The following is an 18,957-nucleotide window of genomic DNA, read 5'->3' on the forward strand; positions in this document are numbered from 1 at the left end:
ATCTCCAAACGCTTATCTGAAATTCCCACCAATGAATTACGTAAGTATCTTATTTTATTTTATGTTTTATTTATCTTTCAATTATCAAAACCTCACAAGCATTTGAAACCGCCTGACTAAGATTTACAGGATGACCATAGCTTGCTTCAAGCCGACAATCTCCGTGGGATCGACCCTTACTCACGTAAGGTATTACTTGGACGACCCAGTGCACTTGCTGGTTAGTTGTGCGGAGTTGTGAAAAGTGTGATCACAATTCCATGCACCAAGTTTTTGGCACCGTTGTTGGGGATTGTTCGAGTTTGAACAACTGACGCTTCATCTTGTTGCTTAGATTGGGTAATTTTATTTTATATTTAAGTTTTTTATTTTTATTTTCGAAAAAATGCAAAGAAAAATTTTAATAAAATCATAAAACCAAAAAAATTGTGTTTCTTGTTTGAGTCTAGTGTCAAATTTTAAGTTTGGTGTCAACTGCATGTTTTAAATTTTTCTTAGATTTTCGAAAATTCATCATGTGTTCTTTCTTGATCTTCAAGTAAATGTTCTTGATGATTTTCTTTGTTTAATCTTGTGATTTTCTTGTTTTGTGTTTTTTGTTGTTTTTCATATGCATTTTCAAATTCATAGTGTCTAAATATTAAAAATTTCTAAGTTTGGTGTCTTGCATGTGTTTTTTTTCTTAAAAATTTTCAAAAAATATGTTCTTGATGTTCATCATGATCTTCAAAGTGTTCTTGGCGTTCATCTTGACATTCAAAGTGTTCTTGCATGCATTAGTTGTTTTGATCTTAAATTTTTATGTTTTTTTTCATTTTGTTGTTTTTATCTCTCATTTAAAAATTCAAAAATCAAAAATAATATATTTTCCTTATTTTACTCATAAATTTCGAAATTTTGGGTTGACTTAGTCAAAATGTTTTAAAATTTAGTTGTTCCTTGTTAGTCAAGTAAAAATTTCAATTTAAAAATTTTATCTTTTCAAATCTTTTTCAAAAATCAAATCTTTTTCATTTTCCTTCTTAACATTTTCGAATTTCTTAAATAAATTTTTCAAAATCTTTTTCTTATTTTTATTTCACATTTTCAAAATCCTTGCTAACAATTAATGTTTTGATTCAAAAATTTCAAGTTTGATACTTTTTTGTTAAGAAAAGTTCAATCTATAAATTATAGAATCATATCTTTTAGTTTCTTGTTAGTCAAGTCATCAACTTTAATTTTAAAAATCAAATCTTTTTAATTTCTTTTTCAATTATTTTTCAAAATAAATTTCAATCATATCTTTTTAAAATTTTAATTTTAAAATCTTTTTCTAACTTCTTATCTTTTCAAAATTTATTTTCAAATCTTTTTCAACTAACTACTTGACTTGTTTGTTTTAATTTTAAAAAGTTTACTATTTCTTATCTTTTTCAAAACCACCTAACTACTTTTCTCTCTCATTAATTTCGAAAAACTAACTAACAAATTTTTCAAAAATCCTTTTAATTAATTAATTTATTTAGTTTTCAATTTGCTTTTATTTCTTTTCTTAAATTTCAAATTCTAACTTATAATTAAAATAAAAACAAAAATATTTTTCTTTTCTTTTAATTAATATTCGAATACTCTCTCTCTCTCTCTCTCATCTCTTTCTATTTATTTTATTTATTTACTAACACTTCTCTTCTACTCATCTAATAATTCGAACCCTCTCTCTCTCTCTGTGTGTTCGAATTTCTTCTTCTTCCTTCTTCATTCTATTTTTCTTTTCCTCTGACACATAAAGGGATCTCTATACTGTGACATAGAGGATTCCTCTCCTTTTCTGCTCTCTTCTTTTTCATATGAGCAGGAACATGGATAAAGACATTCTTGTTGAAGCTGATCCTGAACCTGAAAGGACTCTCAAGAGGAAGTTAAGAAAAGCTAAAGCACAACACTCCGGAGAGGGCCTTACAAAAAATTTCGAAAAACAAGCAGACATGGCAGCTGAACCCAACAACAATGCTAGAGATGCAAGGAAGATGCTTGGTGACTTTACTACACCAACTTCCAACTTCTATGGAAGAAGCATCTCAATTCCTGCCATTGGAGCAAACAACTTTGAGTTTAAGCCTCAATTAGTTTCTCTAATGCAGCAAAATTGTAAGTATCATGGACTTCCATTGGAAGATCCTCATCAGTTCGTAACTGAATTCTTGCAAATCTGTGATACTGTTAAGACCAATGGGGTTGATCCCGAGGTCTACAGACTTATACTTTTTCTCTTTGCTGTAAGAGACAGAGCTAGGATATGGTTGGACTCACAACCTAGAGAAAGCCTGAACTCTTGGAAAAAATTGGTCAATGCTTTCTTGGTCAAATTCTTTCCACCTCAAAAGATGAGCAAGCTTAGAGTGGAAGTCCAAACCTTCAGACAGAAGGAAGGTGAATCCCTCTATGAAGCTTGGGAAAGATACAAGCAATTGATCAGAAGGTGTCCTTCTGACATGCTTTCAGAATGGAGCATCTTATGTATATTCTATGATGGTCTGTCTGAATTGTCCAAGATGTCATTGGACCACTCTGCTGATGGATCTCTTCATCTAAAAAAAACTCCTACAGAAGCCAGGAACTCATTGAAATGGTTGCAAATAACTAGTTCATGTATACTTCTGAAAGAAATCCTGTGAATAATGGGATGACTCAGAAGAAAGGAGTTCTTGAGATTGATACTCTGAATGCCATATTGGCTCAGAATAAAATATTGACTCAGCAAGTCAATATGATTTCTCAGAATCTGACTGGTATGCAAGCTGCATCCGGCAGTACTAAAGAAGCTTCCTCTGAAGGAGAAGCTTATGACCCTAAGAATCCTGCAATGGAAGAGGTGAATTACATGGGAGAATCCTATGGAAACACCTATAATCCTTCATGGAGAAATCATCCAAATTTCTCATGGAAGGATCAGTAGAAAAGCCTCAACAAGGCTTCAATAATAATAATGGTGGGAGAAATAGGTTTGGCAATAGCAAGCCTTTTCCATCATCTTCTCAGCAACAGACAGAGAATTCTAAGCAGAGCCTCTCTGACTTAGCAACCATAGTCTCTGATCTATCTAAGACTACTCTCAGTTTTATGACTGAAACAAGGTCCTCCATCAGAAATTTGGAGGCACAAGTGGGTCAGCTGAGTAAAAGAGTTACTGAAATCCTCCTAGTACTCTCTCAAGCAATACAGAAGAGAATCCAAAGAGAGAGTGCAAGGCCATCAATATATCCAAAGTGGATGAACCTATAAAGGAGGAAGAGGCAGTGATTCCCAGTGAGGAAGACCTCAATGGACGTCCACTGACCACTAAGGAGTCCCCTAATGAGGAACCAAAGGAATCTAAGGCTCATACAGAGACCATAGAGATTCCACTGAACTTACTGTTACCATTCATGAGCTCTGATGAGTATTCTTCCTCTGAAGAGGATGAAGATATTGTTGAAGAGCAAATTGCTCGGTATCAAGGAGCAATCATGAAACTAAATGCCTTGGTTCAATAGAAATTACCTCAGAAGAAACCGGATCCTGGAAGGTTCTTAATACCTTGTACCATAGGCACCATGACCTTTGAGAAGGCTCTGTATGACCTGGGGTCAGGAATAAACCTCATGCCACTCTCTGTAATGGAGAAACTAGGGATTTTTGAGGTACAAACTGCAAGAATCTCACTAGAGATGGCAGATAAATCAATTAAACAGGCTTATGGACTTGTAAAGGATGTCTTAGTGAAGGTTGAAGGCCTGTACATCCCTACTGACTTCATAATCCTAGACACTGGGAAGGATGAGGATGAATCCATTATCCTTGGAAGGCCCTTCCTAGCCACAGTAAGAGCTGTGATTGATGTGGACAAAGGAGAGTTAGTCCTGCAACTGAATGAGGACTACTGATGCGTGGCAGAAGTTAGGCCAATTAAGAGATTTTAAATAAGAGAATAGCGTTGCACGTATAGCTCTTAACCAGCTAAGATCCGCCTCACCAATTTAAAAAGGGTGTCACAAATTTTAGAAATAAAAATACTGAGAGTATGAGTCACAGGTCGTCTCCTAACGAGTTGTAGGAAAGAGTGCTAATTTATTAATCAGGAATTTTCAAGAAAGTTGAGTTGGATAATGAGTAATTAAAATAATTGTAAATTAAAGCAATAAAACTAAGAATTATTATTAATATAAAAAAGCCTTGACTGGGGGAATGATTAATCGGAAGTTCTATCCTTGTTGGGATCTTCTCAAGTGTAGTGTAAAGAGGTTGTTGTTTTCACTTAGTTAACCCTTACTAAATAAAGGAAAGTCAAGTGATTAAGCTAACTCTTACCCGCAAATCCTAGTCCTCTCCCTTGGGAAGGTCTAGCATTAGTAGGTACAGAATTAGCCAACAACGTTCAATTCAACTAAGTACTTGAGCATTCCAACTCAAGTGTCTCCTCTTAATCAACCCCCATGTCAAGTAGAAAATCTACTCCATTGACATGGATTTAATACTCATAAAAATATAAGAAGACATAATTAAATGAAATAAAATAGAGATTTAAAATTAATTAACAATAAAAGTAACTCTATATATTAATAAATCCAAAATGCAACATAGTTATCTGAATAGGATTAATGAACAACTGAAAAAAGTAAAGGAATAAGGAAACAAACTAAAGTAGTGACTTCAACGAAGGTGATGATTCTTCAACATCCAAAATCCAAAGCAAAAGCATAAACTATGAATGCAAAGCGAATCTAGATTCAGATCTAAAACTAAAAGTAATCCTAATATCAATGTATGTGAATGTATCTGAATGTGTATGGATGCGTGCGTGCTGAGTCTCTGCATGTTCCCTAGCTTTAATCTGTGTTTCTGGGTCGAAAACTGGGTTAAAACGCGGCACAAAACTGTCCCTAGCGTATTCTGTTATTTCTGCAGATCGCGCAGGTCACGCGTACGCATCGTCCACGCGTTCGCATCATTTAGCGATTTTCCTTGTCACGCGTTCGCGTCATTTGTGCAGATTCCAATCCACGCGTTCGCGTCAGGCACGCGCTTGCGTCGCTGCGATTTTCTCCATTCCGCGCGTTCGCGTGTGGCACGCGCTCGCGTCAATGTTCGCTGGTCATCTCCTTAGTTTCTTGTGTTCCTTCCATTTTTGCAAGCTTCCTCTCCATTCTCTAAGCCATTCCTGCCCTATGAAACCTGAAACACTTAACACACAGATCACGGCATCGAATGGTATAAAGGAGAAATAAAAATACATAATTAAAAGATCTCTAGGAAGCAAGTTTTCAACCATGGAACAATTTTGGGAAGGAATTGTAATATCATGCTAATCATATGAATAAGTGGGTAAAGACTTGATAAAACCACTCAATTAAACATAATATAAATCATAAAATAATGGTTTATCAACTACCTTGTGTTTAAGGCTCAAGGATCTTCCTTTGTAACCATGGAGAGAAAGCATGAAAAGCTTCTCTCAATACAGAGTCAAGCAGAGCCCCCGCATTCAAACTCTATGTTTGGTGTTGGGAGGCCACCATTAAGCTCTGAGTCTCTGTGAAGCTCTCTAAGAGCTCACTGTCAAGCTATTGACATTAAAGAAGCGCTTATTGGGAAGCAACCCAATGTTATTTAATTATATTTATTTTTATAGACATTTGTTTTCCATTGCCATGTTATGTTTTCTTTAGGTTGATGATCATGTGGAGTCATAAAAACAGCTGCAGAATTAAAAGCGGAATCAAAAATAGCATCAAAAATAGCACACCCTGGAGGACAGGCTTACTGGCGTTTAAACGCCAGTGAGGATAGCAGAATGGGCATTTAACGCCCATGCAGACAGTATTCTGGGCGTTAAACGCCAGAAATGGCAGCATTCTGGGCATTCAGAAAAACGCCCAATAAAGAAGGATTCCTAGCGTTTAATGCCAGCCAGGGTATCTGGCTAGGCGTTAAACGCCCAAAGAGGCAGTCAAGAGGGCGTTAAACGCCAGGATGACACAAGGGAGGTAATTTTGTTTCCAATGCAATTTTTTTTTAATTTTTCATGTTTTAATTCATAATTTTTTGCATCAAACATATTTTAAACGTTCATCTTTCAATCTCTATTTTCAAAAATTAATAATCGTTCCAATTCTTTTTAATTCTTTTTCAATTCTTTTCAATTCCTTCCAAAACGTTTTCAAAACTTACATATCTTTTCAAATTCTTTTCAACTCTTTTTAATTCTTCTTGTATACAGTAATAAGTTTTCAAAATTAATTGCATCATTCTTCTTCTACTCCCTTCTATCTTATTTTGCTCGAGGACGAGCAAAGCTTTTAAGTTTGGTGTGGAAAAGCTCAGCTTTTTGCTTTCCATAACCACGAATGGCACCTAAGGCCGGAGAAACCTCTAGAAAGAGGAAAGGAAAGGCAGTTGCTTCCAACTCCGAGTCATAAGAGATGGAGAGATTTATCTCAAAAGCCCATCACTAGAAAGAGGATGGAGCAAACAAGAGAGCCCACTCATGGACCTCAACAAGAGCATGAGGAAGTCCCTCATCAAGAAATCCCTGAGATGCCTCAAGGGATGCATTTCCCTCCACACAACTATTGGGAGCAACTCAACACCTCTTTAGGAGAATTGAATTCCAACATGGAGCAACAAAGGCAAGGAAGAGATATTGAGGAGCTCAAGCACTCTATAGGATCTTCAAGAGGAAGAACTAGCCACCCTGACTAAGGTGGACCCCTTCTTTAATCTCCTTGTTTATTTTCTTTTCTGTTTTCGTTTCTATGCTTTATGTTTTGTCTATGTTTGTGTCTTTATTACATGATCATTAGTGTTTAGTGTCTATGTCTTAAAGCTATGAATGTTACATGAATCTTTCACCTTTCTTAAATGAAAAATATTTTCTGAAAAAGAAAAAGAAGTACATGAATTTTGAATTTTATCTTGAAAATAGTTTAATTATTTTGATGTGGTGGCAATACTTTTTGTTTTCTGAATGAATGCTTGAACAGTGCATATTTTTTATAGTGAAGTTTATGAAAATTAAAATTGTTGGCTATTGAAAGAATAATGAAAAAAGAGAAATGTTATTGATAATCTGAAAAATCATAAAATTGATTTTTGAAGCAAGAAAAAGCAGTAAAAACACAAAGCTTGCAGAAAAAATGCAAAAAAAATAAAGAAAGAAAAAGAAAAAGCAAGCAGAAAAAGCTAATAGCTCTTTAAACCAAAAGGCAAGAGCAAAAAGCCAATAACCCTTTAAACTAAAAGGCAAGGTAAAAAAGGATCCAAGACTTTGAGCATTAATGGATAGGAGGGCCCAAAGGAATAAAATCCTGGCCTAAGCGACTAAATCAAGCTGTCCCTAACCATGTGCTTGTGTCATGAAGGTCCAAGTGAAAAGCTTGAGACTGAGTGGTTAAAGTCGTGATCCAAAGTAAAAAGAGTGTGCTTAAGAACTCTGGACACCTCTAACTGGGGACTCTAGCAAAGCTGAGTCACAATCTGAAAAGGTTCACCCAGTTATGTGTGTGTGGCATTTATGTATCCGGTGGTAATACTGGAAAACAAAATGTTTAGGGTCACGGCCAAGACTCATAAAGTAGCTGTGTTCAAGAATCAAGATACTAAATTAGGAGAATCAATAACAATATCTGAATTCTGAGTTCCTATGGATGCCAATCATTCTGAACTTCAAAGGATAAAGTGAGATGCCAAAACTGTTCGGAAGCAAAAAGCTATTAGTCCCGCTCATCTAATTGGAACTAATCTTCATTGATATTTTGAAATTTATTGTATTTTCTCTTTTTTTTATCCTATTTTGTTTTTAGTTGCTTGGAAAAAAGCAACAATTTAAGTTTGGTGTTGTGATGAGCGAATAATTTATACGCTTTTTGGCATTGTTTTTACATAGTTTTTAGTATGTTTTAGTTACTTTTTATTATATTTTTATTATTTTTATGCAAAAATCACATTTCTGGACTTTACTATGAGTTTTTGTGTTTTTTTGTAATTTTAGGTATTTTTTGGCTGAAATTGAGGGACCTGAGCAAAAGTCTGATTCCGAGGATGAGAAAGGACTGCAGATGCTGTTGGATTCTGCCCCTCCTGCACTCGAAGTGGATTTTCTAGTGCTACAGAAGCCCAATTGGCGCGCTCTCAATTGAGTTGAAAAGTAGACATCTTGGGCTTTCCAAAAATATAAAATAGTCCATACTTTACCCGAGATTTGATGGCCCAAACTGGCGTTCAATGCCAGCCAGAAACCCTTTTTCTGGCGTAAAACGCCGGAACTGGCACTAGAACTGGAGTTAAACGCCCAAACTGGCATCCAAGCTGGCGTTTAACTCCAGAAAAGGCCTATGCATGTGTAAAGCTCAATGCACTCTCTGCACTTAGTTACTCAATTTCTGTAATTCTTAGTAACTAGTTTAGTATAAATAGCACTTTTTACTATTGTATTCGCACACTTTTACATCTTTGGAATCTATGGACGTTTAGTCCTTAGACATGGGAGGCTGGCCACACGGCCATGCTTAGACTACTTTCTCTTATGTATTTTCTACGGTGGAGTTTCTACACCTCATAGATTAAGGTGCGGAGCTCTGCTGCTCTTCATGAATTAATGCAAGTATTATTGTTTCTCTTTCAATTCACGCTTACTTCTTCTCCAAGATATACTCTTGTACTTAATTCAGTTAAGTCAGAATGAAGGGGTGACCCGTGACAATCACCCACTATCTTCATTACTCGCTTAGCCAAGATCCGCGTGCCTAACAACCACAAGCGGTCTACATGATGTTAAACGTAGTCATTGGACGACAGCCGGAGTATAATCTCTTGGGTCTCTAATCCACGATTTGCATCACCTCTTCTGACAACAGAGCATCCGAATCCGTGAGATTAGAACCTTCGTGGTATAGGCTAGAACCAATTGGCAGCATTCCTGAGATCCGAAAAGTCTAAACCTTGTCTATGGTATTCCGAGTAGGATCTGGGAAGGGATGACTGTGACGAGCTTCAAACTCGCGAATGTTGGGCGCAGTGACAGTGTGCAAAAGGATAGAGAGATCCTATTCTGACGCTAGTGAAAACCGACAGATGATTAGCCGTGCGGTAGCTGTACCTGGTATTTTTCATCCGAGACAAGAAATCCGACAGTTGATTAGCCGTGCAGAAACCGTACCTGGTATTTTTCATCCGAGAGGATCATACAGCTTGCCATGGAAAGGAGCACGCATGATTGGAAGAAGACAATAGGAAAGCAGAGGTTCAGAAGCAACAAAGCATCTCCAAACGCTTATCTGAAATTCCCACCAATGAATTACATAAGTATCTTATTTTATTTTATGTTTTATTTATCTTTCAATTATCAAAATCTCATAACCATTTGAATCCGCCTGACTAAGATTTACAGGATGACCATAGCTTGCTTCAAGCCGACAATCTCCGTGGGATCGACCCTTACTCACGTAAGGTATTACTTGGACGACCCAGTGGACTTGCTGGTTAGTTGTGCGGAGTTGTGAAAAGTGTGATCACAATTCCGTGCACCACCCTTCATTTACCCTTCAGAATTACTAGTAAACCCTAGGAGAGAACGTTTTTCACCTTCGTAACCATTGTTTACCTTGGAGAGCTAGAGAGTCGTGTTGACGTTGTTATTGGGGTGGGCATTGACGAAGCTGACGTCGTTGTCATTGACGGAGGTTGACGGTGCACTGACGGCGCTTGGAGGAGTTGACTGATTGTACTTGTGACGGTCTAGGTAAGCCTCTTTCTCCATGGACCTCTTTGTTTCTTCTGCTTTTGTGGTCCTATTAACTCACTCTGACACACCACCATTGAGCTTTACAACTCAGTTGTGGCCCTGAAAAAAGAAAACACGAAACCTAATTAAGAAATGTCCAACGTGATTAATCAGGGTTGATTATGTATTATTTTAAGCACACATTAGAGAAAGTTAGAAATAGATTCCACTAATTTTGACTGTGGTGAATTTAGGAAAAAATGATTCTCAGATTGTTATGCATGTTTATTTTCGCAGATGTCTGAATATTTAATTATTTCGGTGTTTCATCATGGGGAAAGATTTCAGAATGATTCTGAGGGAGGTCTGTGCTACATGCATGGAAAAGTGAAGAGGTTTCCCCGCTAGACCTGGATTATGTGAACTTTTTTGACCTGGTGACATTGTTTAAGGAGTTGGGATATACAGGGTATAAAGAGATGTTTTGGCTAGATATGAGAGCACCTAACATGGAGGTTGGTCTTCATGCTATGAAGGGGGATATGGAGATTAATCAGATGAGGGAAAATAAGCTTATGAACAGGGACACTGATGAAATGCATATTTATTTTGAACACGAAGTGGATGTGGCTGAAGTAATGGAAGATGGTGTGGCCCCTGATACTGCTGTGGTGAGTTCATCATCATCGTCCTCCGATGATGGATATGAGACAACAGAGGATGAGCCTTATAAGCCTCCTCCTCTTGGGTATGAGACAGATGACAGCAGCAGTGAAGAAGGGGTAAGAGCAAAGAAAAAAAAGAGGGTGTATTATTTTTGTGTTAATTTGGCTTTGTTTTGGCAAGTTTAGGCCTCAAGTAGAAAACTGATAAATTATGTGTTATCTCGCTTTTGTAAAAGGGCTTTTGTAAAGGGTTATATGCTGCCCCTAAATATTAGTTGCTACATTTTCAGAACTTTTTTTTGTGTTGCTTCTTCAGTGAATGAACCTAATATAATATATGAATTGTGTTTGCTTTTCGTAAGCCTATTCTCAGCTTTATATGTCCACAATAATTAACAATAATAACATTAAACAACATCTGTGTTTAATTATCTCCAAATCAAATATCATAACAAGATAACAGTCTTAACATCAATTCACATAGTCATCATCTAACTTAATGTCCTAACGAAGTTTGCAACTATAATTCCACAGAAAAATGCAACAACTGCTGCACCACTAAAACACTTATGGTCACTCTGCACATGTTTGCATCTCTTAACTTGCAGTTCTAAAGCATGTACTGTATGCTCTAGCTCTCTCACTTTTCCACCAAGCATCTCAGCTGCAGCCATGTGCTGATCTTCGAGTTGCTTTCCACTATTAAAACCAAACAATTTGGAGCCTTCAAAATCGAACAACGCCACGAAATCATCGAGCCACGCAAAGTATTTGCAGTGTGACCCTGAACTCTGCAGTGTTTAAAAATAATGGTAAGAACATGTTACCAGAGGCCACATCAAACGAACTTAATTAAAAATTCAAATCACCTTAAAGTTGGGACATCCATAAAACAACCTATTAGGGTTAAGCTCCATCGAAGATAGGAACAGAATTGCATGAGTTCCACAATAGCACCGCGGAGCATTGAACCTCTTCTTCTTCGTCATCTTCCACGGTCCAACACTTCCAGAAGAGCCGGTGGTTACACTCCTGCTTTCATCGTTGACTACGTCTCTTCTAATTTCGTGAAGGGACATCGAAGTGAGCTCTCTCATGCTGCTCATGGCGAATTAGGGCTTCACAAATTAGTCAGAAGGAGGGGGACGAATACCCACAACGAATAAGATGGCACCTCCCCTCAAAACGACCACGTTTTATGATTTGGACAACTAACCCCCTGACCATTTCAGTAGTCCACGTATGCAGCAATCGTCCACGTTAGCCAGCTCACACACGCTCACCGTGCCAGCTCAGCATTTTCCGTTCATTCTTGCCGGAGATTCAGCCTCAAGGACCGGCTTGTGTGACGGAGGCATGGGACAGGGACCGAAGTGGATTACAATATTCGTTAGGGGTTACTTTGTCATTGTGCGAAATGGTCAGGGGCCGGATTGGTAGTTCACTCTTTGCTAAAGTTTTTTTTATGCTGATTGGTGGCATTACGAAACTACTTTTTAGTTCAACATATTAATATAGTAAAATACCTAGTATTATTATTCACTTGACATTTTTTCCTTTCAAAATGTATTTCATATTTTTCTTTCCCCTCTTTAATTAATGTTTCCAAACCTCTTTAATTCTTATTTCGAAAAGGAATTTCGCAATATGCTATGCATACGAAAATAACCAAAGGCCACGAGAAAACTTCAATATGTATCACAACAATATTAGTTGATAGCTTTCATAACAAACTTTCACTTGTTAGTTTCCACTTTTTGGCGTATATATACAAGAGGAAAACACAATACAACCACCAACTCTCCTCACTTAATTTTTTTAAAAAGTAAAATAAAATAAAAGAACCACAACAATTTTCTTTTTCACTAAAATTATACCGCACTGAAAAACACTAGAGTTTATTATGTATGAGCATTTCATATATTAGATGTTGAAAGTGGTGCTTTCTTGTTGGCACTTTTCTTTTTTCTCCATAATTTCTTCCACAAACTTCCACTGCCCTGTTTCTTTGCAGGAACAATGGCCAAAGAATTAACAGCATCCTCATCGTCATTGCCTTTAGTTCCATTCAAAACTAAAATCTTTTCCAGGGTCTCTATGTTGCCAGGAATGTTGGAGTGAGTTGTTTTGCCATCACTTTCTTTCGAAACCTTGGCCTTATTATCATCTTCGGCCAGCATTTGATCGAGCAGGGATCGATTTTTCACTCTCGTATCTTTCTCGAGGGCAGGACTTGGAGCCACATGCGAGGTAGTGGCTGGTGCCGTGTTGGTAACTGCATTAGCAATGGCATTGTCAAAAAGAGCCGCATCCTTTGGTGCAGCTATCGCCTTCAACTGCTTTCCAAGGTTAAGAATGGTTTCTTGACACTCGGCCAGCTTCTCTGAAGCAGCTGTTATCTCCCAATCCTGCAGGAATTTATCAACACTCCTTAACTAAATGCCAATGATGCACAATAGTGATCGTACACAAGCATAAATGATACTTTAATTTGTTTATTATTCTAATAACTAAACTCCAATGGGGCTTTATCTTCAATGCTTTTAAGGGCGTGTTTGCAAGTTGGAGCTTTGGAAGGAACGAATTTGGTCTTTGGGAAAGCAAAAACTACTTCACTTTACACTTCCAGGACTTCCCTTTCCCTCCAAAATCGAAAACACCCCCTAAGGGAACTGATGGTTAGTTCATTCCATATTGATACTTAAACTTTGCTAGTTTTGTACACCAGCCAGAAATTTAAAGAGTGGTTTGTGAAGGTTCTATTGACTGGTCTTGAATGAAGTCTAATGTAGCAATATAATAGAAAAAAGAGAACAGTGGTGGTATTTCTCTCTGCAAAGCAATTCATTACAACATGAATGAAGTGTTCTATCACAACTCACCTATCTAACAGTTTCTTATTTATGAATATAGGTTTATAGGAGGAGTCCATGCTAAAACAGAGGATAAAGTGAATACTCCATTGACAATAGGAACCAACATCACGATGGAAACAGAAACAATTCATGTGACCTCAATCAGATATGACATATTTGTCCTGATTCCTTGCAAAATGAAAAAAAACATAGATACAATTTATATACTTTCTCCTCATCAAAACAGAAAATATCTTTTTGATAAGTTCATATTCTCAGCTTATTCAAATTACTTATATATCAGACTATTTCTGGCATAGCAACAGTAAATATTCAGCAGAATGCATCCCATGGAGTTGCACAAAGCACCACACTCCACCAAAGGTTCTCCAATTAATAATTAAAAGCGATTGCCCTCATTAATATCTTAATACCATTAAGCGACAAATTTGAATTTAGACGAATTATGCTTAAGCTAGATTATTTATTCCTATCTTAAGTAACAACTAACAAGGCTATCTTGTGAACTTGTCCTCCATACTGTTTGCATTATCCTTCTTGTCTTGTGAGAATTATTTCTTCGTTTATCCAGAAAAAGAATGCTTTAGCTTGTTTAAATTATCTCAAGTGGCACTAACAATCAAACTGTGAGTCTGTGACTAAACACAAAAAACAAATAGAATGAAAAGAACTTACAGTTCGCAGTGGCTTATCTTTATGGTCAATAGCATTGTTTGAGCAGTTCTTTGACATGCTGAAAAAAGAGAGATTTGATGTGTGACACTCCTCAAATAAAATTAAAAGCTAAATATTCAAAATATCATATTGAAAGAAACATTTATAGATTGACACCTTTCAAGATGGAGCTGCAATTCAAGACATCTGGTCTCCAAGTCTTCACAACAGTGAGTTTTGTTCTCCAGTTCCACTTCTAATGTGAAAACCTTGTGATAAGCCTCTTTCAATTCAGCTTCTTTATGCTGTACATCGAGATCTGAATTTGCCAATTTGAGATTTTTTATTTGACCCTCAAGTACTGCATTTGATTCTTTTAAGCTTTGTAAATCTGATGTCAAGCTGGTAATAGTTTTCTCAGATTCTTGGAGTTGACTTATTAATGATTCAGTCCTGTCAGTAGCTGATTTAAGTCTCCCTTCCATGGCTCCCTTTTGAGATTCAGCACTGACCAATTTATCTTTAATATTTTTTAATTCTTCTTTCTCGGCATAATACATCTCTCCAGTTTGTAGATCATCACCACCAGCAGTAGTTACTTGAGGCAACTTATCTGCCCCTGTAAAAAGACTTGCCTCTGCTTCACTTTCACTTCGGGTCTCGTCCCAATCAAATTGTTTCTTGATGGCATCCCTCATAGTAGAAACATCCTGGATCGAAAAGCAGTGATTCATAATCCAATCCAAAGCTGTTGTTAATTCCTCAGCAAATGTTCCATGATCCGCCTTGCCATTCAGTAAATCATAACATACATGGAGAAAATGTTGCAAAACGTTAGCTAGTTCTGAAGTTTTCCACTGGAAAACACGGACCATGTATCCTGTTGGCATTCCTAGAACCTTATGTGAAAGATTATTCCCATCTCTTCCGCACAAGGGATCCAAACCATCATAATCCACAGCAGGCACACTGATTCCTTCAATGAGCTCAACTATCTTGCCTATCGATTTACTCAGATCTGCCTCAGACTGTTCTTTCACTATCTTTATTGATGAGATATCAGCATCATTTACATCACCAGATGGATCAATAAGACCAGATCCTTTGGTTGGATCAAAGACAAGTAGATCTGGATTATTCAGATGCCTCAAAGCTACTCTAACATCCTCAAATATATCATCAGGGGTTTTATGAGTGATGCAACTCTGCTCCAAGACCAATTTTACTATCTCATGAAGCCATCCAGGAACATTACCTTTCAAAATATCAATGGAAGAGGTTTCCTGATTAGACACTGACACGTTAGAAATGCGACCAGGCACTCCAACGATCTCCTTACCTGATGCATCAAAGGTAGAATCATCCATCCCAGTATCTGAAAAACCATTAAATTCATTAACTCCTTTTGAGGAAGCATGAGACATTTCAGGGGCTTTTTCAACAGAGACTATTGCTAATTTTTCCATTTCAAGGAAGTCATCCATAAGATTTATGTCTGAAGCTCCAACACTTCTGTATGACTGTGACTCCTTCTGCTTATTGCTTTTGAAGTTTTCCAATTCTGAAATCAAGGCAGAAGCCCAAGATTCAGCACAGCTAGCCTTGTCATCGCTGCCATTGTCAGACATTGATGCCAAAGAGAACTCATGTAATGCTAGGTTACTTCGAGGCTTCTCTAAGTTTAAGTGGCTTCTAGGCGAATCTCCAATCTGTGACTCCAGTTGCAAAAGTTTTGAAGCTGTGCGAGAAAGCATTACTCTTGAGAATTGTAGCTCACTCATTTTCCTATTTAGGGATTCTTTTAGAGTCTTGTTCTCTTCTTCAACAGCAGATAGCTGCTCTGTCAATGTACTGATTCTTCTACCAGGAGTCTCAGGAGAACTGTCAATAGAAGATTCAACCATCAAACTGCTGGTTGAGTTCAACCTCGTCCTTCTCGTTTCAAATGAATCCCGTCCCAAAACTTCAACTTCATTTTTCATTTTTGCCAGGGCAGCAGGACCTGGTAATCGTTTCCGAACCAGAAGCCGCAGCCTCTGACATTCTGATTCTAATTTGGCAATTTTTTTAACATTCTCTAAGTGCTGTCTGTGAGAAGCATCAGCCGTCCGGCGATTAAACTCTCTCTCTTCATTTCGGATCTCAAGTTCCTTTTCAAGGACTCGAACCTCATACTTGAAAGAGGCATTTTCTTTTTCAATAGAGTCTAATCTAATCATCAGTGCATTATGATTTGCCTCAGCTTGATTCAATTGTCTTTTCAGATCTTCAATCAGATTTTCTTTTGCAAGAATGGACTTATTAAGATGAGAATTTTCAGTCTCCGCTTTTGCTAGCCATTTACCTACCTCAGATAACTGCTCCTCCAGAACCATGCGCTCTTTTTCAAATTCTTTTGAAGCCTTCATCACAGCATCATGAACCCTTCGCCCTTGTTCTTCTCGAACAAAACGTAACTGTTGCATACATTCCTTGAGAGCTCCATCCAAATGGACTACTCTTTCTTCATAAATTAATCTCTGCTGCAAAGCTTCATCAAAATCATGCTTCATAGACAACACCTCAGCTTTTGCCTGCTCATAACCTTCACATTCAAGCCTTTTATCAGAGGCTGGTAACTACCTTAAAACTATTGTACTCATAATTTGGTTATTTCTGTATTTTTCAAGTCCTATATTAGAGAACAGTGGGGACAGATAAGGGAAATATACAGATCAATGAATATTACCTGCTGTTGCTTCCTGAGCAATTTTTGTTTGCTTTTTCAACAGCTCACCTTTAGCATTACAGTCAGAGAGTGCCGAAGTAAGCTTATCATTTAGTCTTTTCAAGTCTTTCTCCAATTCTTCTTTATCAGCTAGAAGAGCCTGTACCTAAAACACATAACGAGAAAAAGGTAAAAGTAGAACAAACCAAAGGTACCCGTTATTTCATTTTACATTAGGTAATAAAGCAAACATTAAGTTTCACTTAGTTATGGGCACAAATCATTATTACCAAAATAATTCAGCTCAAGCTATAATTGCCAAACCGGCATTCTTTTCTTTTTCTTTTGGTGGTGAACAAAGTCTAGTAAGATTCAGCATCAGTCAGCACACCAAGGACAAGACATGCCCCTAGGCTCAAAAGAGCGTTTACGTGTAGTCATCCATGGCCAATAAAAGGATCCTCACAATAACTGTGTCCTTATGGGATAAACTTTCAAACCATTTACACTTGTGCAAACCCTCATTGCCATTCTTTACTAATAAGAAATGAAATGTTGTTAACGGAGAAAGTACTATATCACTACACTTGCTTTTGTAAGACAAAATAAGGGGGAAATAGAAAGGGATATAATGCAGGCAGCTTAATCATTATATGAACTTGGAAGATTCCATAACAATTGCAAAACGAGAAAACTATATAAACTGATAACAACATAATAACAAATGATAAATAAACTTTAGATTACCTCTTGGTTTTCTTTTGAAGTGAGATTGGTATTGTCTGTCGTTACGGTTATCTTTTCTGAGGATTTTTTCCTCCAAGGCCATGGTTTGTGATCCATAATGCTAAGAAGGCTTCAATGTGGTGGCAGTGTGGCACCTGTAAGGAGTCACAACTCACAAAGTCACAATGATAACTTTTTCAAGAAATAAACTCCTCCTACTCCAGTAACCTAATCTAAGTTTCTCATCAGTGCTATTATCAACAACATTATGATGTTCATTGAGAAGCACCATATACGGTAGCCGATACTTCTATTGTCATGTATTGCAGAGGTTGTAACTATAGTAAGAAAACTTACAGGAAATTAAAAAATTAAAAATTAAAAAAAAAAAAACCTAGGAAAGTAGAAACATTACTTGGTCTTTTCAACTAGGAAATTGCAAGTGCAAAAAAAAAAAAAAAAGGAAGAAGAAAGTTTTTACATTCCACGGAAAAATAAACAAATGAATAAACAAATCAAAATTTCCCATTTGTTAAGAGCATCGAAATCCCCATGGCACAATCACCACCATTATTCATAAAATCTAACACAACATGACAAAGTCTAAACCTGCACATAAGCCGACGAATCATTCACATGCAACTTAGATTCACGAGAAAAATGTTTTATTTCCCCTTTTTCCATAAAAAGAAAAATTAACTAAGCCCTTTCAAAATCTAAAGAAAAAAAAGGAACGAAAAAATAAAATATAGTACATTCTTAAACAACTTGAGAAAGTGCTTGTGATTTCTCACCTCTAGTTTTGGCATGGAACACCCAAGCTGCAATGGCAGTACTTTGCAAAATAAATGGGAAGGGGAGGGGGTAGTTTGCAATAAGAAGAACTTAAGATTGAAGGCTCAGGGGTGAAAGCATGACAATGCATATGATTACGATGTTTGATCTCTCAGCAAAGGGAGAATGAGTGTGAATGAGGGGAGCTGGGCACCACACGAGGAAGAAAGCCTTTCTTCCAGCTCAGCTTTCTTTGTAGAGTGTGAAGAGTGTGTGTGGGCGTTGGGTGAGGAAAGAATGGAAAAGAGAAGTAAAAAGATGGGAAAGTGGAAAGTGGGAGTGTAGATGTGAAGAGAAAATGACAGAGTGAGAGAGAAAGAAGTGGGGGCCTGTAGACTGTATCTGTAGGTGTCGGCTTGGGGCTTTTCATTGGATCTGCATAACACGCGAGTCGAGGAAGGGGAGAGTTTTTCGGATTACATTTTTTACTTCGGATTACATTTTTCAGTTGAAATTCAGTCAACATAGTAGCATCCTAAGCTTCAATTGGTGTAATGATATGATGCCCGCCCGTTATTTTTTGGGAATGGATCATTTTAATTTTTAAAAAAAAAATTGAGGAAATAAAGTGTGATTTATAATTTTTTAATGTATTTTTTTTATATTTTTTTTGTCTCACTTATAATAATTAATGGTAAAAAATTATACTTTACTCTCTCAATTGTTAAAAAAAATTGAGAGGATTAATTTCCTTATTTTTCTTTTTCACGAATTTGGCTAATAGGTATAAATTACTAAAATTGCATTCCAAATAGT

General features: G+C 36.9%; 1 protein-coding gene and 1 non-coding gene across 2 annotated transcripts; both read right to left on the bottom strand.

Moving 5' to 3' along the window:
• Nucleotides 1-2,372: 2,372 nt before the first annotated feature.
• LOC112725109 (small nucleolar RNA R71) lies at nucleotides 2,373-2,480 on the bottom strand. The gene has a single exon (XR_003164237.1). It is a non-coding gene; the product is annotated as a small nucleolar RNA R71 (small nucleolar RNA).
• A 9,618-nt stretch (nucleotides 2,481-12,098) lies between these two features.
• On the bottom strand, nucleotides 12,099-18,713 carry LOC112720507 (filament-like plant protein 7). The gene is made up of 6 exons (XM_025771470.3): nucleotides 18,162-18,713; nucleotides 17,389-17,522; nucleotides 16,663-16,807; nucleotides 14,112-16,518; nucleotides 13,956-14,013; nucleotides 12,099-12,812 (listed from the first exon to the last, which is right to left on the bottom strand). The coding sequence occupies exons 2-6, from the start codon at nucleotides 17,482-17,484 to the stop codon at nucleotides 12,321-12,323; spliced, it is 3,198 nt and encodes a 1,065-aa protein (XP_025627255.1). The 5' UTR covers nucleotides 17,485-17,522; nucleotides 18,162-18,713; the 3' UTR covers nucleotides 12,099-12,320.
• Between the last annotated feature and the right edge of the window lie 244 nt (nucleotides 18,714-18,957).

Source organism: Arachis hypogaea, chromosome 11 (genome assembly GCF_003086295.3).
Source record: "Arachis hypogaea cultivar Tifrunner chromosome 11, arahy.Tifrunner.gnm2.J5K5, whole genome shotgun sequence".
Taxonomy (NCBI): Eukaryota; Viridiplantae; Streptophyta; class Magnoliopsida; order Fabales; family Fabaceae; genus Arachis; species Arachis hypogaea.

What these genes read in the sequence shown, in the direction of transcription:
- LOC112720507 (XM_025771470.3), bottom strand. Translation starts at nt 17,484, where the DNA reads ATGGATCACAAACCATGGCCTTGGAGGAAAAAATCCTCAGAAAAGATA. An exon ending in TGCTCAGGAAGCAACAGCAG is followed by an intron (nt 16,519 to 16,662) that starts GTAATATTCATT and finishes TTGAATGTGAAG; the next exon opens with GTTATGAGCAGGCAAAAGCT. An exon ending in TTGCAGCTCCATCTTGAAAG is followed by an intron (nt 14,014 to 14,111) that starts GTGTCAATCTAT and finishes CTCTTTTTTCAG; the next exon opens with CATGTCAAAGAACTGCTCAA.